Source organism: Panthera tigris, chromosome A3 (genome assembly GCF_018350195.1).
Source record: "Panthera tigris isolate Pti1 chromosome A3, P.tigris_Pti1_mat1.1, whole genome shotgun sequence".
Classification (NCBI taxonomy): domain Eukaryota; kingdom Metazoa; phylum Chordata; class Mammalia; order Carnivora; family Felidae; genus Panthera; species Panthera tigris.
The window spans coordinates 100838147-100860338 of NC_056662.1; the positions used below are offsets into that span (position 1 = coordinate 100838147).

Consider the following 22192-nt stretch of genomic DNA (forward strand, 5'->3'; position numbering starts at 1 on the left):
GGCCACCACACCCAGGGCTGCGGAGGCCACCTGAGGACTACTGCCAGCTGGTGAGACCTCACAGCACCATTTCATTCTGGAACAGAAGTTGTCTGGTACACTTAGGTTGGTTGATCTAAGACAGAACTGTTACTCTGTTAAAATCAATAAAATGCTCACATGCCTATAGACCATCCCCAAGAGTAACTGTTTTGTTCCAGCCTTTCAGACGTGGGCAGGTGGGACCAATCCAACGGGAACATCATTTGCTTTTGCTCTCAATAAAGTCCCTGTAGTGGCTTCAGTGTCATGCCCCTTACATCTCTATTCCTTTAGGACAAAGACGCTGAAGACAGAAAAACAGGAATGCGTAAAGGTGGCCAGAAATCATCCCACTTAAGAGTTTATTTCATGTGATTCTCAGCATGCAGTGTACTTTCTTGGGAAAAAAAAATTTTTTTTTGTCCCAGTTCACATTATAAATTAATTTACAAATATAGAACTGTGTTAGAAATAATATTTATAAAAGTCCCTACGATTTTTCACATAGAAAAATATCCACAGAAACGTTTTTTTTGTACACACAATCTGGGGGGTAGGTAGTCTCTTTGGTTGTCTTCGTCCATAATATTTAAAAAGTAACGGTGATGTTATTTATACCTCGATAAAACTTTAAAAAATAGTTTTCTGTATTGTGTATTTCAAAATAAAAATTTAAAAGTAACGCTGTGAGTCTTAAAAAAGAATACACAGGGAAAAGTTAAAAATTTTTTACAATGTACTTACTTGCGTCCCGTTTTCTAAAAAAAAGTAAATCCCCAAACCAGCAACTCTCCTATCAAAGATCCAACAACAGGGAACAAAGGCAACTCAGGACATTATCAGCTGTTCCAATGAAATCAACAATTATCTACATTTTAATTAGCACTTTTTGGGTGAGTTCAAAAGGTGGCCAAGGATCTGCCAAGGACCAGACACTCAGCTGGGCACTGGGAGGGTGACCATAAAAACTATTCGAATGCAGGTACCTCTTGAGAAAAGGGAGTGCTAAAAAATAAATTATATTAAAAAATTTTAACAGACGGTTTATTAAGAAACTATAAAAAAATTCCATTTCAAAACTATTTTTTAATAACACTCTAATATTGTCTTAAAAAAATGAAAGATCTAGGACACACGCTAAAAGGGACAGGACACCAAGTTAACTAGGACAATGGTCACCCTGGGCATATGGCAGCAGAAGGCAGAGGGAGGTGTCTGTCCTTGTTGCTCAGGAGAACATCTGAAATGGTCACTTATTTCAATCTTTGGTCAAATGAGATGTAGCTCATTCCCACCCCCTGCACACTGTGTCTGCCTACGGATAACGGCACCTTTTGTTTCTCAGGACCAGAACAAATCTAGCAGCACCAGCTCTGGAGCCAGACTGCCCGGACCTGATCCTGGCTCCTCGACTTCTGTGTGACCTCTTGGGAGATGCACCGGCCTCATATAGAGAGCACAGGGACAGTAATAATACTGATCTCCCAAGGCTGCTGTGGGATCACACGTCGAGTGTGTCTGAAACGGCACTCCGCACAGAGCTTGCCTGGGCAGTTCTACTGCTGTTAGTATCCACCGGGTCCCAGAAGCGGAGCCTCAGCAGAGGTGATTTGTGAGCTGGATGTAGCTCAGAGGATTTGTGGTGTTTCCTGGTACAGTATTTTAAGAACTTTAACTGGTGGCAAAGAAGGCAAATGGAGGTTTTCTAAAAAAAAAAAAATCCAGACACCTGACTTTTCCAGAAAAATCAAGATGCTGCCAGGCAGGAAAGAACTAGCTGCCCACAGCGGCCTTCAGCTGGTCAGTCGCGACCGCTCCCCACTGCTGCAGTTACCAACTGCGACCTTTTTTCCTACCCAAGACACTTCATTCTTTTGTTTCTTAGCTGCCCCGTGGGCACATCTGAGCTTGTAACCCTGATATACAGCGATGAGCAAAACAGACGCGGTCCAGGCCCTCGCAGGGCTCGCAGGTACTGGCCCAGAACAGAGGTGGCTTTCTCTCCAGGGAGGCCCTTCTCCAGAAGAAACCTGTGAAAGCTTGCTGGGCTGTAGAAAGAGTCATCTACGACTCCCGTGCGCCTCCAGATGTGGCCAGTGGGCCCACGGGATCACCGGGGCTCCAGGGAGATGCAGAGCCTCCCTTCCTGCCCCAAGACCTACTGCCTGGGAAATCTGCATTTCACAAGATCTCAGGTGCGCATATTCAAGTCTGAGAAGCTGAGGCTGGCGAGTCCTATACCTCGGAGCCCTCGCGGGGGTAGATGAGGCTGTTGACCATGCTGAAGTTGTAGAAAGGGCTGCTGAAGGGGCTGCTTTGCCCCCCGCTGGAGCCGGCAGGGAAAGGGCTGCAGTAGGAAGGCCTCTGGCCGCTGCTGCTGGCGCCGGAGCTCAGCGGCAAGGTGTCCGGCGCGGCTTCCGAGACGGAGCTGGGGGGGAAGGCGCTGCTGGAGGGCAGCTGGGCCCCCTGGATCCCCAGGTGGCGGCCGCCAGGGAGCGCCCGCTGGGTGCCCCCACCGCCGCTGACACTCAAGGTGCTGAGGCTGCTGAAGAAGGTGTTGAGGCAGGGGGTGGAGGTGAGCAGGGAGCCTCCCGGGGACGAGGCGGTACTCTTGGTGCCCTCGGGAGGCTCTGGGGACTGGGACGGCCTTAGCAAAGCCGTCGGGCTGTCTCCTTCCGGCTTCGCGGCCACTCCCGACCCCAATCCTGAGGAGAGCCCGTCTTCCGATTTTGTGGTCCCTGGGGCCGCCGCGGAGGAGCTGCTGGCTTCGGAGCGGCGCTTCCGCTTCCGACGGAAGTTCCCGTTGTCAAACATTTTCTCACAGTTTGGATCGAGGGTCCAGTAATTCCCCTTCCCTACGGGGTGGAGAAAGAAACCCAGGTCAGAGAAGGACCCAGTCCGTGCCCTCGAATTATTCAGCCTCAGTCCCGGAGGGAGGACGGGCTCTCATGAAACCCTGACAAACATGCTCAGTCCCCTCTACTGGTTACATTTATCCTTCCGGGGGAGGTTTTATTCTTCACCTCCAAGGAGAAATCTTGAACCCAGGTGTTCTGGCCACTTCCACTCTCTCCTGGCAGTACCTGCTACTTAAAATCGCGAGACCTAATTCTAGGCCCAAGACATTTTTAATGCCCCAACACCTTCCCCTCCAGACTCATGGCGTGCGCCCTTGCAAAATCCTGGTGCTACTTAAACGTGAGCCTACATTTCTAGATTTATAAAAGCAGGCATGAGATTAATACCCATTTTACAGATTGGCCGTGAGGGTTCTGGTACCCGTTATTATTATTTGCTCAAAGGGTACAATATTTGTCCCTTAAAACAAAATCACTCCACCGGAAAAAGGCAACCTCAAATACCACAGTCATTTGTCTTGCCAAACAAAAATCACAAAAGTTATTACTGGGTAGTCAGTTGTTTTCACACCACCTTGCACAACGTGTGTTCAGGGGACAAGGGAGCTCCTGGAATCTACATCCCTCCCTCCCTCCCCTTCAACAGGAGGTGCCCCAGGTCTCTTCCCAGCTTTTCCTCCACCGGCAAATCTCAGACCAGAGCCCCATTTAGTGCATGTGGTGCTAGCCTTCTGCTTAGAAAATCCCCCTCACTATCTAGCATAATTGAGGGAAAAAAGATCCACCCTCTTGGAGGATTTTCTCTCTCAACAGCTTTTATCACTTCTGGTAAACAGAATCTTTGGCATTTGAAAAGTACTGGTAAGCACTTGTCTTGTAGAGTGCTTTACACGGGCAACTTCAGTTGCTCCTCTCAGCTCTGTGGAAACAGGCCACGTTGGTTAGTAACCTGCTGTGTTCCCAGTTAGCAATGGTAGAGCTGGGCTTTAAGCAGGCTGCTTCTAGACTCCACATTCTTACCTAAACACTGTGTTAGGTTGCCTGCGTGAACTAGCACTTATTCCTCCAAACCCAGGATCTTCAGTAACACATTTTTTGCAAATAGGTGCAAAAAAATTTTTCTTTATTCATACAACTGCCATCTGAATACCAGCACCTGTACCTATCAGGATATTTATATTGTGTCCCTTAGTACCAAGGGCTTTGACAAGATACTAGCTAAAGACGCTAACTTTTTAGACAGTCCAGAAGAATATACATGACCATTAACATGATAATCTCAGGTGCTTTAGGGGCCAAATGGGGAAGGTATCTAGAAGATACCTTCTAGAACTGTATGCCCTGTCCAATACAGTAACCACTTGCCACACATGGCTGTCGGGCACCTGAAAAGTGGCTCGCTAGGCCAAAGTGCCCTGCAGAATCAAGCACACACAGGATTCTGAAGACTTAATATCAAACAAAAAGCATAAAGTATCTCACTAATAGCTTTTATATTCGCTGTTGAAACAATATTTTGGGTTACTTAAAAATAATTCCACCGGCTTCTTTTTACCTTTTTAACGTGGCTGCTAGAAAATTTGCGATCACCCATGGTTTGTACCGTATTCCTCTTGGAAAGCACCGCTCTCGAGTGCTTTCAAGGTGCGAACGCTCCAGAGCATTTACACAAAATCCTGCATCTCTTTTTCCTATCACGCTTCTGTCCCCACCTCCTCTGTCCCCAGCTCCTTCTGAAAACCTCAAGTAGAATCCTGTTTTCTCGTTTTTTTTTGAGCTTTTCTTCGGCCTCCACCTCTCCGGTAGAGGAAAACCACTCACAGCGCTCCACTGTAACCCAGCCCTCCTCACCCGGGGAGCGGGGGGCTCGGATCAGAAATGCAGCACTCTTTGGGTTTTCATTTTTACATTTCTAAATAGTGAAGGCACCAAACCACACTCTGTAGGACCCAGCTTTAGTTCTCGGATTCCTCTATTCCCTGTCCCCTGATGCCTGTGCCACGACTTCAGTCGTCTCTCTCAAGGCGGGCGCCTACTTCACGAAGGACACAGAGAGGACCCCGGTGCAGAAGGACGTGTCTCCAGGGGCAGCTGGGACGGCCGGCTGTTGGTCGGTCTCTCACTACCTATTCCGTGAAATGTGCCGGGGCTCTCAGCTCTCCTGAATCCCTTTATAGTCGTCCCTTATCCGAGAGCCCACGCGTGTTCCTATTCCTAATCTACCTGTACCTCGGTCCCTTCCTTCCACTGGCACCCAGGGGTGGCTTCCCGTTTGAGGATACTGGCTTTTTTTCGTTTTTCTCTAACCGGCCAGCCTCTGCGCGTGTGTGTGGTGGGTGTGAGTGGGTGCAAGGGGCGAGCCCCCCACCACCGGGCCCCCGCGCTCGTGGGTCCTCTGATAGTTCTCTTTGTCCTCCGGTTTACCCCCACCCCAGCCAGACGAGGTTCGAGGTTCGGGCGGTTGTTCCGTCCGCTCTGGCTCCCAGTCCCAGTTAGGAAGAGAAGACTCCGCATGGAGCTCCATCCAAGTCGGCCCCTGCCCGGGCGCCGCCTCCCCGCCCTCCCGGCCGGGGAAGCACCTGTCCGGCGCCCTCACCTGGGTCGTCCTCGTCGCGGGGCACCTTCTTGAAGCAGTCGTTGAGCGACAGGTTGTGGCGGATGGAGTTCTGCCAGCCGGCCTTGCTGCGCTGGTAGAAGGGGAAGCTGTCGGCCACGAACTGGTAGATGTGGCTGAGCGTGAGCTTGCGCTCGGGCGCGCTCTGGATGGCCATGGCGATGAGCGCCGAGTACGAGTAGGGCGGCCGCACCATCTTCATCAGGTCCTCGCGGCTGGCCATGGACAGCCAGCCCAGCTCGCCGGGCGCGGGGGGCCCCGCGGGCGAGGCGGGCGCGGCGGGCGCGGGCTGCGCGAAGGCCCGCTGCGCGCAGCCGAAGGTGCCGGCGGCGGGGGGCGGCTGCAGGAAGGGCCCGGCCGCGCCCCCGGGGGGCGGCGGCGGCGGCGGCGGCGGGGCGCCCAGGTACGCGGCGGCGGCGGCGGCGGCTGCGGGCGGGCCGCCCACGCCCGGCCCGTTGAGCCACAGGTAGGGGTTGGCGGCGGCGGCGGGCGGCGCGGCGTAGTCGGCCAGCCCGTAGGGCGCCCTGGAGGCCGGCGGGGCGCCCGGGGCGGCGGCGGCGGCGGGCGGGGGCAGGCCGGGCTGCGAGTACACGCCGAAGTTGTCGCCGCAGTAGAGGGCCATGTCGGCGGCCGTCGGCGGGTGCGGCGCGGCGGCGGCGGCGAGGGGCGAGCGGGGCTGGTGTCGCCGCTCGGGCGAGAGCATCCCTTTGCGGGAACCTCCCTGCGGCCCCGCCTCGGCCCTCGCTGGGCGACCGGTGCCGGGGCGGGGGTCGGCGGAGGCGCGCGGAGCGCCCGCGAGCCGGCTTCTTATAACCGTCTGCGGCGCGGCTCCTCCCGGGCCGGCCCGGGGCTGGGCGGCGGCCCGCGGGCCCGGGCTCTCCACGCCCCCGCCACGCCCCACCTGCCCGCGCATCCCGGCGGAGCGCGCCCGAGCCCTCGCGCCGCGCGCCCCGCCCACCCCGCCCCTGGAGCCCCTCCTCGGCGGGCCCGCGAGCCCGGGAGCCCGGGGGAGGCTGGCGCAGGCCCGCGCCTCCAGGTTGAGGGCGAAAAGCACCCCACTGCCAGCCGACGTGTTCTGAGCACAGGGGTGGAATAAAAAGACGAAGTGGAAACCAGGAGAAGGTAACCCAAACAGTACAGCAGTTTTCTAAAAAGTGCCCAAGATGAGTTTGGGTGGCCACTCAGACCACCTGCTTAGCCCCCTTTGGTTTTCTACCTCGAGCTTCTGCACCCTTTGTGATTGAGTTACAGGATTCACGGCCGGTCTCAACCGATCGGCTTCCAGTCGAAAAGAATAGACGCGATTTACAACTCTTTGGGGGCTTACGGTAGATTTTAGTAACGGGCATCCTTGGAGTGTCCCCATCTCCTAGGGGATTCTGTGATGGGAGGGACTGAAATTGGTTTTTAATTCTTCTAACCATGTCTCTAAACACATAACTATATGTCGTTCACATTCGGGAAGTATTTGTTCATTTTAAGTCCGGTTTGTGCAGTCCTTTGGTGCGATTTGTTTTCTTCAAAAACAGAAGGGTGTATGTTTTCAGAGACATTTAAATAAGTGGGTTCGGAATTAGCATTTTAAAGCCAACTGTAATTTAAACTGTGCAAGAAGCGCTCATTTACAAAAACGGTCTTAACGAATTATGGTATAGGACTTGCTTTCTACTTCTGTAAGTTTTGAAATGTGGTTCCTGCCCGGGAAAAAAAAACAAAAACAAAAAACAAACAAACAAGCAAAACAAGTAAGATACTGTGGCAACCCCACATGTCACACAATCATTAGTTATTGGCTCCGAACAACAATAAGAAAACTGTTTCTTTTACAATTAAAATCATTCCTAAATATGTTCTTACTAGGCAGTGACAAGTCTGAGATTCGCATTTAAGGGAGAGGGGTGGGGGGAAGTTTTTTGTTTGCCAATTGCAGACTGACAGTTCAGAATATTTAATAGTTTGGAAATCCACCCCCCTCTACTCACTCCACTCTTACTCTCATGATATAAAGTTAGTTATGTACTTTACAGAACGTTATCATCATCTGTTATCTCATTTCTTAAAAACTGATATCCAGAGATACTTAACTAGTAAATTTAATACCTAAAATGCAAACCACAGTTCCAAGTAACTATTTTCTTCATCTTTTCTGGACTCAGAAAAGAATTATTCTGACCTCTAAATTCAGCACACTGTTTCTTTTACTCTCTTGGCAAATGCTATAGAATGGAATAGTGTTTGTTTAATTGTATTTTGATTTAAGGATCTAAATTTGATCTAAAATTTTCTTAGAGAAGAACAACGTGTGTGTGTTTTCTCCTTTCCCAATAGTACAAAACAAAGTTGTTTTATTTCTTTTGGGATGTTAATAAAGATGACAACTATAACCCAGGAAATTTTAAGGCAATTTTTAATAAGTTATAATGCCCCCATTTAATATTTGTTCTTAAGTTTAAAGATCTAAAAAAAGGGAGAGAGAGAGAGAGAGACAGGAAGTCCAAAAGAAAATCTAGAAACTGAGATGACAGTAAATTAGAAAACATTTGTAACCATCTCCCCTTTAGTAATTGATGTCCTTAAGGCTATCATACCCTCCCTTATTTTTTAACAAATTGCTTATGTGTACAGACTTTGCAGTTTTGCAGAGCTGTTGTTGTTGTTGTTGTTCTTGTTGTTGTTTTAGTCTAATTCTTAACCCAATAGCTCCAAATTATTTCTGAGTAAGAGGCCATGATTGCAAATTATCATCTCTTGCTTTGATGAAAGGTTCTGCCTACCAGAGATTTTGTTCCTTAATTATGCATTATCTTTTGCGGACTTTAGTTTTACCTAAAAATGACAGAGCCACCTAGTGGTTCTTTGCCTGTGTTACAGCATACATCTAGGCAGGGATCTGTAAGGTGTATACCCCCTCTAGGGATTTGGAAGTTTTACTTTTCTATCCGTTTTCAATCACATCTTAGTTAGATAAGGTTAAAACTATTATTGGTCATGGCCTGGGATTTTTTAATGTCAAAGTTAAAATAATTTTTAATTCCTATTTTTTAAAATTAAAATGTAAAAGCATGTGGGTGCACTCAAAAACAGGATAAAAAATGTACTTAAAATGCAAGCACCCAATAATAACATTTTGTCAGATCGCTTTTTCACAAAAAAGATGTCATCAAGGCAATTGATTAATGCTTCCATGCCAATGTAAAACGGTGAGGCTGTTACATGTTTTCATCACTGGAAAATAAAACATTTGGGGAAAATACGATAAAAAGTAAATAAACTCTGGTGCCAGTGGAGATGAAAAATGAACCAGAGGAGGTGAGAAGAGAACTCCAGAAAACTTAGATTGTAATTGGAGAGTACAGTTTGGGGAATCATGGAGGGAAGATAACCACCAAAATATAGAAGGCTAATTAGTGCATTTGTTGTTTCCATGAGGAGAGGATAGATTAAGATGTTGCACCAACTAGAGCTGGACCCGCCGCCTCATTTTTTATTTACTGTCATGTTTTTCCAACTTTGACCCCTTAATCGGTTCCAGTTTTAGAGCTGGTAGTATCGTTAGTTGGGGGGCACACCAAGGAGCCTGTCCTGTCCTCTCCAGTCCATACCTCAAAGGCTGGGACCGACAGATGGAAACAGAACTCAGAGGGACCACGCATTTGCTCCTTTAGCGAATATTTAGGGCTCTACTTACTGACTGTAAGCATTAGTGGAAAACTGAGGCAGCTCTTTCCCCTCAAGGAGGACAAGCCTTCCACCAACTTGAGATATGTCTTCTGTTCCAAGAATATTTTTCTCTTATAAGCCCTTTAAGTTGACCTTGGCCAGATTGCCCCTGCCAGTCACCCTGCTCAGCCACCTGGGAGTCACGGAAGACTGGAGTGAGCTGCAAATATGGAGTGGGGCAAAAATCCAACCCGGGGAGGTTCAGAAGCAAGGGCGTGACCCAGGGACCACCCAGCCACCTGCCGGCTGACCCCCAAAGTTCGAGCCCCTCTTCCTCAAACATTAGGCATGACGAGTGTAACAAAAAGGATGAATCCTAAGGACTCTAGAAACCTGAAACATCTGAAGATACCACAGAAGTTCCGTGTACTTAATGCAGAAAAAGAAGAGAAAAACTACGGGCCGAAACAGTGGTGCTCCCACAATTCCTTTGAACAAAGTTGTTCATAATTGGCTCCTCTGCTTGAGCCCTACACCTCTTCCCCACCGCCTCACTCTCCCCTCCGCAGTTCTCTGGAATGCTTCCTGGCCTCTGGCTCTCCCTGATTAGCCCCGTTCTTGGGCTTCCTCGGCTCACTTCTCAGACTCCTGCTTCTGCTCCAGACCAGGCGCCCAGGGTGCCTCCAGCGGTCCTAGGACAGCTTGCCTGGCAGAGCCTGCCTGCACTGAATGCATCTCCCAGGATCCTCCCAAAGTGTCCTGAGGCCATCTCAGCTGAAGGCTGCACTTCCCTCCACTCTTCCGTCCTCGGGGCAAGAAGACCCTCAAGCCCTGCCCTCCCACTGGGTGGTGCCAGCATCTGCCTGGGTGGCTCATCCAGCCCCCTGGCCCCTCATTCCCAGTAACCAACTCCTCCTCTCCATTTCAGTCACCCACTATACTAGGTGTTCTGGATGGAGGATGGGGACTGGGTCTCTTCTCGCTCCCTTTTTTTTTAGCACTAACAATTAAGGAATGTGTGCCAAATACCTAACGCATTTAATTCTTCCAGCAGTCCTGTGAGATAAGAACTGTTAGTCCATACTTCATGAATGAAGCAACGGAGAGAAAGGTTAAGTGATTTAACTGTGGTGTCCCAACTTCTAAGCAGGGAGCCAGGATTCAAACAGTGCGGCTGAGGAGCCCGTGCTAATAGCACTCAGCTTTAAATGCCTCCTGCATTATTTCCTTAGCGCCTAGGCCAGTGCCTGACATTAGTAGGTGCTCAAATATTGTTTGTCGCTTGAATAAATTAAAAACTTAAAAAGAGGGGAGCCCTGGTGGCTCAGTCAGTTAAGCATCCGGCTCTTGATTTCGGCTCAGGTCATGATCTCACAGTTCTTCAGATGGGGCCCTGAGTCGGGCTTTGTGCCGACAACGCTGAGCCTGCTTGGGATCCTCTCTCTCCACCCCTTCCCTGGGTGCTCTCTCTCTCTCTCTCTCAAAGTAAATAAATAAACTTAAAAAAAAAGTTAAGAAGCATTAAATGGTATAGCCTCTATGACATTAAACGGTGCGACCTCTTTCCCTCTCTTTACGTAGTCTCTCTCACCAAAGGCAACCACTTGCCCTCAGTTTCTTATGCTCTCCTCCAGAAAATGTTTTGAAATACTTACCAGCACAGCTCTATATGTATTTAAGTATGTACAAAAATGGAATCCGTGTTGTTCACATGGCTCTGCACCTTATACTTGCATTAACACGTTCTGGAGAACTTTCGAAAACAGCCCGTATGTCCAAAAATCTACCTCATTTTGTTCACCTGGTGTTCCCTTTTTCATAGGATATTCAGTGGGGACCCACCAGTATGGCTGTATGGGTGGTTTCTAGCCAGTGTCTGTTCTGATTCGTTGGTGCCCCTCCATACCTGGTGGGCAATATTTTGAGTTTAACTTTTTTTTTTTTTTTGATGAATCTCTGGATTATTTCCTTTTTAATTTTTTTTTTTTTTTTTTTTTACGATTTTCATTTTATTTTTTTTAAGGAAGCTCTACACCAATGTGGGGCTTGAACTCAACCCCGAGAGCAAGAGTTATATGCTGTACTGACTGAGCCAGCCAGGCATCCCAGAATTATTTCCTTTTTATTTATTTTTACTTTTTTTAAATGTTTATTTATCTTGAGAGAGAGAAAGCATGAGTGGGGGAGGGGCAGAGAGAGGGAAAGAGAAAGAATCCCAAGCAGGTTCCATGCCCAGCTCGGAGCCCAACTCGGGGCTTGATCCCGTGAACTTTGAAATCATGACCTGAGCCAAGATTAAGAGTCAGACACTTAATGACTGAGCCACCCAGGCGCCCCAGGATTATTTCCTTTTTTAAAAAAAATATGGCTGAATTTATTTGTGATAGTAAATTCCTAGCTGGGATTCGGTAGGTCAAAGAACCTGTACCTTTATAATTATTTATTTATTTATTTATTTTTTTAGAACACGTACCTTTAAATGTTTGATTCCAACAGATTGCTCTGCCAGAAGGTCCTACAGTTCATATCACCGGCAGGTTCCCCATGGATGCCTATTTCCTTTCACCTTTACTGACCCTGGATTTGTTCAGGTCTTTTTATTTTTGCCGATCTTAAAAGCACAGAGAGGCATATCTTGAAAATGTTTTGGTCGGGGCGCCTGGGTGGCGCAGTCGGTTAAGCGTCCGACTTCAGCCAGGTCACGATCTCGCGGTCTGTGAGTTCGAGCCCCGCGTCAGGCTCTGGGCTGATGGCTCGGAGCCTGGAGCCTGTTTCCGATTCTGTGTCTCCCTCTCTCTCTGCCCCTCCCCCGTTCGTGCTCTGTCTCTCTCTGTCCCAAAAATAAATAAAAAACGTTGAAAAAAAAAAAAAAAAGAAAATGTTTTGGTCTGTTTTTCCTTATGAATGAATTTACCTGGTCATAGGTCATTTTAATTTCTTTTTTTATGAACTGCCTGTTCTGATTTTTTGCCCATGTTTCTATTTGTGTGTCTCTAACAACAACAACAACAACAACAACAACAACAAAAGGTGTGTCTGAGCTTCTTGCAATTAAAAAACATTAACTTTTTTACTCCTGGGTGTTGCAAATCTTGGTTTCTCTGTTAAAACTGTCTCTTCTCTTGGAATCTGTGATAACACACTGTCCTGGTTTTCTTTCTTTCTCTCCTGCATCAACCGAAAGGATGTCTGTTTCTCATCTTTCATTCTTTGCATATTGTTTTTTGTTCCCTCAGGTTCCTAACCTTGGTCTTCTTCTTTTCCTCTACATATTCTTCATGGGTTGCCACATCTACTCCCGTGGCTTTAATCATTGGAGTGGGCCTGGTTTGTTGTAGTTATTATTGCCTGTTTAGCAACGCTATAAAGAAACACTCTCTCATTACTCCCAGTTTTTGAGGTTTGCATGGGATGGGCTGGGGACTCAAACTTGGTCCTTGCCCATGTTACTTGTCCCTACACAAGTGATTTGTTTCAGGTGAGTGAGTGATTTGAGGTAGGTCATTTAAGATCTTTCTCAGGACTGGGGCGCCTGGGTGGCTCAGTCAGTTAGGTGTCCGACTTCAGCTCGGGTCATGATCTCGCGGTCTGAGTTCGAGCCCCGCATCAGGCTCTGTGCTGACAACTCAGAGCCTGGAGCCTGTTTCAGATTCTGTGTCTCCCTCTCTCTCTGACCCTCCCCCGTTCATGCTCTGTCTCTCTCTGTCTCAAAAATAAATAAACGTTAAAAAAAAAAAAAAATCTTTCTCAGGACTTCTGCTGGGATTGTCAGGAAGAAGTTCCTTTCTTCACACGGATTGGTTCCTGTACAGAGGTTGTAATGCTAAAATGGCCATCTTTGGTACCATAAGGGAGAAAGCCTGCCTGAGAATGCAGGTGACACCAAGTAAAACTGAGTGACAGAAATGAAGACACATTCCGGATGCAAGATTTGAATCCCTTGATCCAACATCCTTCTTCGTCCCCTTGGTTTCATTAGCCAACAAATTTCCTTTTTGATTCAATAAGTTAGGATGCTGTTATAGGCTGAATTGTGTTCCCCCAACATTAACATGTCAATGTTCTAACCCCTGGTACCTCAAAATGTGACTATTTTTTAATGTTGATTTATTTGTTAAGTTTATTTATTTATTTTGAGGGAGAGGGGTGGGGAGGAGAAGCAGAGACAGAGAGAAAGAGAGAGAATCCCAAGCAGGCTCTGCATTGTCAGTGTGGAACCTGACATGGGGCTTGAACTCACAAACTGTGAGATGGTGACTTGGGCTGAAATCAAGAGTCGGATGCTTAATTGCCTGAGTCACCCAGGCACCCCATACTTACTTATTTTTGAGAGAGAGGGAGACAGAGAATCCCAAGGAGACTCAGCACTGTCAGCGTGGAGTCTGACATGGGGCTGAAACTCATGAACCGTGTGAGACCATGACCTGAGCTGAAATCAAGAGTTGGACATTTAACCGACTAAGTTACCCAGGTGCCCCAGAATGTGACTATTTGGAGACAGGGTCTTTAAAGAGGTAATTATGGTAAAAATAGGTAATTAAGGCAGGCCTTAATTTGATATGATTGGTGTCTGTATAGAAGAGGGGAATTTAGGGCACAGACATGTACACATAGAGGGAAGACCATGTGAAGACACCAGAAGAAAACGGCCATCTGCAAGCCATGAGGAGGGGCCCTCAGAGGAAACCAACCCTGCCAATACCTTCATTTTAGACTTCTAACCTCCAGAACTACGAGGAAATAAGTTTCTGGAATTTAAGCCGCTCAGTCTGTAATACTTTGTTTTGGCGGCCCTAGCAAACTAATACAGGTGAGTGTTTATCCCTTTGAAATGTAAGCGCTGGGGCGCCTGGGTGGTTCAGTCGGTCGAGCATCTGACTCTTGATTTCAGCTCAGGTCATGAGCTCACAGTTCGTGAGTTCGAGCCCCGCATCGGGCTCCACACTGGCAGCGCAGAACCTGCTTGGGATTCTCTGTCTCCCTCTCTCTCTGCCCCTCCCACATGTGCTCTCTCTCTCAAAATAAGTAAACAAGAAAGAAAGAAAGAAAGAAAGAAAGAAAGAAAGAAAGAAAGAAAGAAAGAAAGAAAAGAAAGAAAAAAAAAAGAAAAAGAAAAAAAAGGAAAGAAGAGCGAGCGAAGGAGAGAAGGAAAGAAAGGAAGAAAAGTGCTGGTGACTTCCAGTCCTAATTTCTCACGCGAGCTCCTGGCCCAGTGATCAACTCCTACTGGACCTTCCTCTTCATTGTTTTGTAAGTTGCCTCAAATCCAGCGAGTCTAAGCAAGTAATCTTGACCCTCGTAAAACCTACATCTCCTTCTGTATTCCACACCCCTGTGAAACCCTCTCCCCAACTGAGCCAGTTATCTAAGCCAGAAACCAGAATCTCTTCTATTTCATTGACCAAGTCATGCCATGGTCACTCTTCACTCTCTCTGTCCTACTGGCAACACCGAGCATTAAACCACCATTACCCCCTCCCCTGGATTATTGCCATCGGCCCCTCTTGTCACCTCCCAATCCTCCCTCCACACCACCTTCTTAATGATTTTTTTTAAATGGTAAATCCGATCCCGACACTCCCCTGCTCTCAAGTCTTCAGTGGCTCCTGCTGCTCTTAGGATAAAGTCCAAACTCCATAGCGTGGCATACGTGATCCCAGGAGAAGGAGCTCATGTCGTTAGCCAGTCTGTCTCCCTTGTCTCCCCTCCATGCTTGCTCTGATGTCTCTTCTGAAGCTCAGTGTTTCCCCAAATCCAGTCATTCTGGTATCCTCTTCGTGATTCTCTGTATCATATATGCTTTCTTCCTTAACATTTTTCTCTTAAATTGATGCAGTTTTTAAAATTAAATTCCATTAGGGGAGGTAGGTGGGGAGATGGGTAAAATAGGCAATGGGGACTAAGGAGTGCACTTGTCGTGAAGAGCACTGGGTCATGTATGGAAGTGTGGAATCACTATATTGCCCACCTGAAACTAACAACACTGGATGTTAACTGTGCTGGAGTTAAAATAAAAATAAATAAGTAAATAAATAAAGTAATTAAATTCCATTATTTGGAAAGACAACCATATGGCACTACTGTAAATATTATACTGTAAATTTAATATTATACACACACACGGATAGAATCTCTGCCATATGTAGAAGGTAAATGGTTTAAATGGATCATTGATATTGCTGATAAAACTGGTTCCTTAAAAAATGTTGATAAATTTCAAGAAAGTTTTAAAATAAAAACGTAAATAATGTAGGGGCACCTGGCTGCCTCAGTAGGAAGAATACGCAACTCGATCTTGAGGTTGTGAGTTTGAGCCTCATGTTTGGTGTAAAGATTACTAAAAAGCAAATTAAAAAAAATATATATATATATATATACACATACATATATATATATATAAAATATATATACATATATATACATAATATATATACATACATATATATATATACATATGAAAATAAATTCCTCAATAAGAACAGCACTGCTTATAATGTTTAGTAACAAAGGGATGTTCAGTTTAATAATGCTTATTTTATTTTTAAATGTTTATTTAATTTAGAGAGAGAGAACATGTAAGTGGGTGAGGGGCAGAGAGAGAGAGGGAGGCAGAGAATCCCAAGCAGGCTCCAGCCTCTGAGTTGTCAGTGCAGAACATGATGTGGGGCTCAGACCAACGATCCGTGAGATCATGACCTGAGCTAAAGTCAGAATCTTAACCTATTAAGCCACCAGGTGCCCCAATGGTACTTATTTTAAAATTAAGGTTAAGACAAACTTCCACATTAGTAGTAAAAAAAAATTTTTGTTTTTTGAACCTTTTTTAACCAACATAAAGACTTGCAGTTTACAGGGGCACCTGGGTGGCTCAGTCGGTTAAGTGTCCGACTTCAGCTCAGGTCGTGATCTCGTGGTTTGTGATTCGAGCCCCACATCGGGCTCCATACTGACAGCTTGGAGCCTGGAGCCTGCTTTGGATTCTGTGTCTCCTTCTCTCTGCCCCTCCCCTGCTTGCACTCTGTCTCTCAAAAATAAATAAACATTTTTTAAAAATTAAAAAAAAAAATTAAAGAATTGCAGCTTACATGTGTTTACATGGGAATGGAAAAGGATATTAATTTGCCCCATTTGATAGGTTTGGCTAACTTTTATTTTAAAATGTTGGATTCATGGGGCGCCTGGGTGGCTTGGTCGGTTAAGCGTCCGACTTCGGCTCAGGTCATGATCTCATGGTCCGTGAGTTTGAGCCCCGCATCAGGCTCTGTGCTGACAGCTCAGAGCCTGGAGCCTGTTTCAGATTCTGTGTCTCCCTCTCTCTCTGCCCCTCCCCTGTTCATGCTCTGTCTCTCTCTGTCTCAAAAATAAATAAACGTTAAAAAAAATTTTTTTTTAAATGTTTGATTCAGGAAACCATCTGAGGTACTCCTTGGGATCTATTGTAAATTTGTGAAGACATAATCCATGATGATATCCAAAAAGGAACAGAGAGAGGATTTCTTGTGCCCTGACAGCTGCCACTGGACAATGTTTATGAAATATTTTTATCAACCTTGTCCAAGTGTTTTCCATCCCCTGCAGAACATTTTCAGCAAGTATTTCAGGTTGAGTTTAAAATTAGGTTCATTTATAAATTCAAGAAGGATCATTTATGAACTCCAGAAATATATATTGAGCATGACAGATCCTGGCCCTGGCTCCAGGCAGACATGATAAGCCATGAATCTCTGCATTCACATAGCTTTCAGACAGGAGAAAGTTCTGACTCTCTATGACCCAGAGGACCAAGGGACCCAGGAGACTCAGGCTACAGGTTTACAATCCCCAAGGTCACTTTATCTTGCCTGGGAATACTGAAATAAGCATGTCTTTTAAGGATAAATTAGGCTTTCAGATGAGCAAAACTTATCTATAAGATATGCTAATTTATAAACCCTCACCCAACCGTGCATATGATGTCTATGAAGATAGAAGTTTCCTCCTAGGAGAACTCAATTCTTCTGCTATCTTGAAAAGACAGGTGTGGAGCTTCAGTATGAAGCAGTGGTCATTACCCAACACTTTCCAAAGTTAAAATGGTTAAGAATTCTGTGACCTATGTTTAATGTAATTAATAAATTTAACTGCTATCTTCTTATCTTCTGTCTATGTTCCTGTCTTCCTGTCTATCTTCTGTGACCTAGACTTCTCCACTGACAGAACAATGGATAGTCTTGGCCATCCAGCCTGAATGAAAGGAGTCCATTCTCCTACTGAAACAGCATGGCCCTAGCACCCTCCATGGTTTGCCCAATGCATTGGTCCTAAACCTGTCATGGTTTGCCATGAATGAATCAAGAAGTTTAAAAACCAGTTCTCTTCTTTAGTTGTATGAATTGACAGGTCAAGATGTAACCAGGATCTTAAGTCAACCTGTGTCTGGTAAACAGAGAAAGATTAGTGGATTTTATAGTATTAGTGGCTTTATCATTTTGCTAGACTCCATTTTACATAAAATTTTTGTATAAGCATCATATATTTTACTACCTCACTGTACCTCTTCTTACCAACCTCCAATTGAACTAAGATTCATTCCTCTAAAATCCCAGTTCCCAGGGGCACCTGGGTGACTCAGTTAAGAATCCGAATTTTGATTTTGGCTCAGGTCATGACCTCATGGTTTGTGAGTTCAAGCCCCACATCGGGCTCTGTGCTTACAGTGCAGAATCTGCTTGGGATTCTGCATCTCCCTCTCTCTCTGCCCCTGCCCCGCTTGTGCTCTCTCTCTCAAAAACAAATAAACAGTTCCCAGATTTTCTATCCTAGGACCTTTGCTTTGTCTCTACCTTTTGAGAATAGCAGTTACTTTCAAATAATAGGCACTCTATAGATGGTTTTTTGATGGCGATGATGATGAAGAAGGAGAAGGAGAAGAACCACCTATGGCTTGAACCTTGAACCTATGGCTGCTCCCTTAGTCTAGATCTTCTTGAGTTGACCCCACCCAGTCAAGGCTGAGATTGGAGAAGCTGGACTGACCTAATTTTCCAACCAGTGCTTCTGAGTCCTGTGTCAGAGTCACCCAGAGAGCTTGTTAAAATGCACATGCCTTGACTCTGCCCACATGGAGTCTGAACCCTTAGAGTGGGATGCCTGCAGGCTGTATACTTTTTAATCTCCCCCTCACCCCCACAATGATCCTGACATTTGAGTTTGGGAGCATAATTACCTATTCCAAACTTTAAAAATGAGGAAAAGTGCTGCTTTGTAGATACACATAAGTGATAAAGAAGTGATTCCCAAGTTGGAGAGATCAGTGAGCGGTATCCGAATCAATCAAAGTCTTCCTCAAATAGTAGGACTCCTGCTCTTGTCTCATTTGGAGGTGACATGGAGAAGCCATGGCTACCATGGATGTGCCTGTAGCGTCCGTCAGAAGCAGAGAGGCAGTGGGAGACGGTTGAGAGCCATGCTAAGGAGCAAAGAGTATACAAGTGGTGGGAAAGTCAAGAAGCGCTTCATATGAATGTATTAATATGTATTTGGGGGGGAAGATGGTTTGGGGGGAAAGGAAATCTTAGATGGAGATTTGGGAGGTGAAAATGGAGTGAACTTGAATTGAGGGAGCGCATGTCATTGTGGGGCACTAGTTAGATTGGTCCTTCTAAAGCAGAGCCTCCTAGGAACCTGTGATGGAAGGTCTCAGAAGTATTTCTGGCAATCAAGCAGAATGTTCCAGTTCTCTGGTTTCTGAAGACAGAGAGACCTGGGCTCCGGACTCAGCTTTGGTGCATATTTAACTCAGGGAATAGTACCACCAGCTAAAAGCCACTTGAATCTACTTGATTTTCTCATGTGTGAGGTCTAGATGGCTATAACCTAAATTGTTTGAAGGGTTACATGTGATAACATGTGTAAAGCACTAAGCATTCAGTAAATAATAGTGTTTATTTTCTGAATGCCTATTTTTTATTTTCTGAACAGATAAACCTGGGAATGGAGTAGACTGCCTTTGATCATGGATGAGTCAAGTGTCAAGATGAGAACACAAGGTAAAGATTAATGGACACTTTCCTGCTTAGAAAAAATAAAATAAAATACATGATTTGCCTGAGAGCATTGTTTGGACCGATCTTCTTAGGTGAGAAAGCATTTGGCAAATGAAACACTAGACATTTCAATATATAACATATGAAGCTTCTTAATTTGGTGAAAAATTCATGAAATGCCAATGACATGCCAGGCGCTGGACCAGGCACAAGAGAAAAGGAGAAAAGAGAGAGTTTCTGCCCTCAAGATACCCCAGCTAAGGAAAAACCAAAAAGGGAAGTAACTAGGCTGCAAGTAGCTTCTGTGGGATTTGTGATAATAGTGTCCTTTAAGATATTAGTAATTTTCTTATCCATTGCTAAGAGCTGCATCTATTTTGGGGAGATTGAGCCCTTTGTCTCTAATAGGAGTTACAGTATTTTATCCTGATATGCCCTTTTGTCTTTGTTTCAGTGTTTTGTTTTTTATCTCATGGGTATCGTTTTTATATCATCAAATGTTAGTATCTTCCTTAAGAGCTTCTAGATTTTTGTGTCAAAGCTGCCAGGCCTTCCTCATTCTGAGGTTATAAAATAATTCTCGCATGTTTTCTTCATTTACAATTCTGTTTTTTTATATTCAAAACTTCTTTTAACTTTTTAAAAAATGTTATTTATTTTTGAGGGAGAGAGAGAGAGTGGGAGAGGCAGAGAGAAAGGGAGGCAGAGGATCTGAAGCAGGCTGCCAGCGCAGAGCCCAATGCGGGTCTCGAACTCATGAACGGTTAGATCATGACCTGAGCCAAAGTCAGGCTCTTAACCGACAGAGCCACCCAGGCACCCCACTCAAAGCTTTTTATATTCAAAAATCCGCTGTAATTTATTTGGATGAGAGATGAGGATTCAACTTTCTTTTTTCTAGAAGGCCACCTGGGGTCCCAACATCATTTATTGAATAGTCCCCTTAATGTATTGGTTTTGTAGATAATATAAACCAATTTGATGTTGAGTTCTGAGATGAAAGGGTCCTTGGTATTCATTAATATTGACCCTGAGTCATCAACAAAAGATTAAATCATGTTGTATAGTCTCTAAGAGGCAAGGGGAGTGAATGATTCATATGGAATAATTTTAAGCACTCGTGTTAACACTTTTTGTTTTGTTGCTTAAAGGCCATAATTTCAAAAGTTTGCATCTTATCTCCCCCTAGCCAAGATAGATTTCTTGGTAACTAAAACTAAAATAAATATGAAAATGTCAGAGAAAGCCTGTTTGTAGTGACAGGTCAGTGGCTGGTCAAATCTTGAGCACGTCCAGGATCAGCTGGCTAGTTATTCGCACCCCTGCATTTATCCTAGATCAGAAACCCTGAGAATGTAAAGCATTGTTTTATTTGGAATTCAATGATTAGGTCTAAAACTCGGTCAGAAGAAGCCTCATGCTAATTAACAAGCCCATCAGCAGCATGAGAGACTATTTCCTCACATCCTTATTCAAGATTCAGTATAACCAAAGTTTACTAATCTCATAGACAAAAAGTATCTCCTTTCTCGTTTCCACATTCACTTCTTTAATTATGAGTGATTTTGGCCATCTTTTCGTATGTGCATTCTTCTGTGAACAATGTTCTTGGCAAATTTTGTTGGATTGTTTGACTTTTTGTTATCCATCTAATAGAATCTTTGCATTAACCCTGTCAGGGAGAAATCACAGCCTCTCCAAGCCTGTTTTCTGGCCAGGAGATTGAAAGCAGTAATGTTAATGTTAAGGATAACCGTCGGGACGCCTGAGTGGCCCAGTCGGTTGAGTGTCCAACTTTGGCTCAGGTCATGATATCGCGGTCTGTGAGTTCAAGCCCATGTCGGGCTCTGTGCTGACAGCTCAGAGCCCGGAGCCTGCTTTGGATTCTGTGTCTCCCTCTCTCTCTGCCCCTACCCCGTTCGTGCTCTGTCTCTCTCTGTCAAAAATAAATAAACATTAAAAAAAATAATAAAAAAAATTTTAAAAAAGGATAACTGTCAACTTCTACTGAGGACCTGCTTCGGGTACTTCGCTCAGCATTAACTCATTTGAGAGCCCCTCGTCCATAAGTCACCTTTGCACCAATTAGACAAAGGCATCCCTACCTTTGTGCGGGCATAGCCTGCCCGACTGTTCAGAGCAATGCTGTCTCATCTAATTTTCATAAATAATCCTACGAAGAAGGTATTATTATCCTTATTTTAGGTCATTTCCCCCAAGCCGCTCGGCGAATCAGCGGTGAATTTGGAGCGCATGATTGGTCATTGTGCTGTATAGTGCCTGCTTCACATGGTTACAGTCAGTATTACTCAAGACAGTCTCATAAAGTACTCAACACAAGTGGTAAATAGTTACTAAAATATATGTAGTATTAGCCTCTGGTCTGTCATGTGTTGCAAATATTGCTTTCCAATTTTGTCATTTGGCGTTTAGTTTGGCTTGTGTTTGCTACCCAACAAAATTTTTCTATAATCAGATTTATCTTTTCGATTGTGACTGTGGTCATGACTTCTGTTTTGGTTGGCATTATAAAGACAAAATAATTGCATAAGATAACCACTCCCGTGTTCATGAGGGAATGGGCTAACTTAAAGAGAGCCCTAAATTGAAGACCACATTTGCCTGCTCGGCCACGGAACAGCCTTGATGTGGGATGTGCCCTTTGCAGCACAGGCCTCCCGGGGACCCGGCTGCTTTTTCTCTGTTGGAACAGAACATGGGAGGAGAGGGGGAGAGGAACTGGAAAACAAGCAATTTCCCTTAAAGGAAGGGACATTCATTTCCATGTGAATCCCATTGGAACTTAATCAGGTGGACGCACTTGACTTCAAAAAAAGCTGGAAAATGTAGTCTCGAGCTGGGGGTGCTGTGCCCTGCGGAAACAAGGGGTATGGTGGGCAGGGGCAGAGCTTGTGTACTAAAAGAGAGGAGAGCGTACCAGGGTACGAGGAGCACCCCTCCCCAAACCCTGCGGCCTCATATGTGAAAGTCCTCCCTTCCTGAACTGACTTCTG

At 45.5% G+C, this 22192-nt stretch overlaps 1 protein-coding gene and 1 long non-coding RNA gene across 3 annotated transcripts in view; one reads left to right on the forward strand and one right to left on the reverse strand.

Moving 5' to 3' along the window:
• Positions 1–721: 721 nt before the first annotated feature.
• FOXI3 (forkhead box I3) lies at positions 722–6326 on the reverse strand. Its single transcript, XM_042981947.1, has 2 exons — positions 5476–6326; positions 722–2876 (listed from the first exon to the last, which is right to left on the reverse strand). The coding sequence occupies exons 1-2, from the start codon at positions 6194–6196 to the stop codon at positions 2257–2259; spliced, it is 1341 nt and encodes a 446-aa protein (XP_042837881.1). The 5' UTR covers positions 6197–6326; the 3' UTR covers positions 722–2256.
• LOC122237375 overlaps positions 5882–22192 on the forward strand; it is a 56576-nt gene continuing 40265 nt past the window's right edge. For both annotated transcript variants that reach the window (XR_006215873.1, XR_006215872.1), the window contains exons 1-2: positions 5882–5959; positions 19114–19181. This is a non-coding gene — a long non-coding RNA (uncharacterized LOC122237375). The remainder of the gene's footprint in view (positions 5960–19113; positions 19182–22192) is intronic.

Bases quoted from the DNA above. Each gene is read 5' to 3' on its own strand.
- FOXI3 (XM_042981947.1), bottom strand. From the start codon at position 6,196: ATGCTCTCGCCCGAGCGGCGACACCAGCCCCGCTCGCCCCTCGCCGCC. The intron at 2,877-5,475 runs GTGAGGGCGCCG...TCCACCCCGTAG, and splicing joins CCGCGACGAGGACGACCCAG to GGAAGGGGAATTACTGGACC.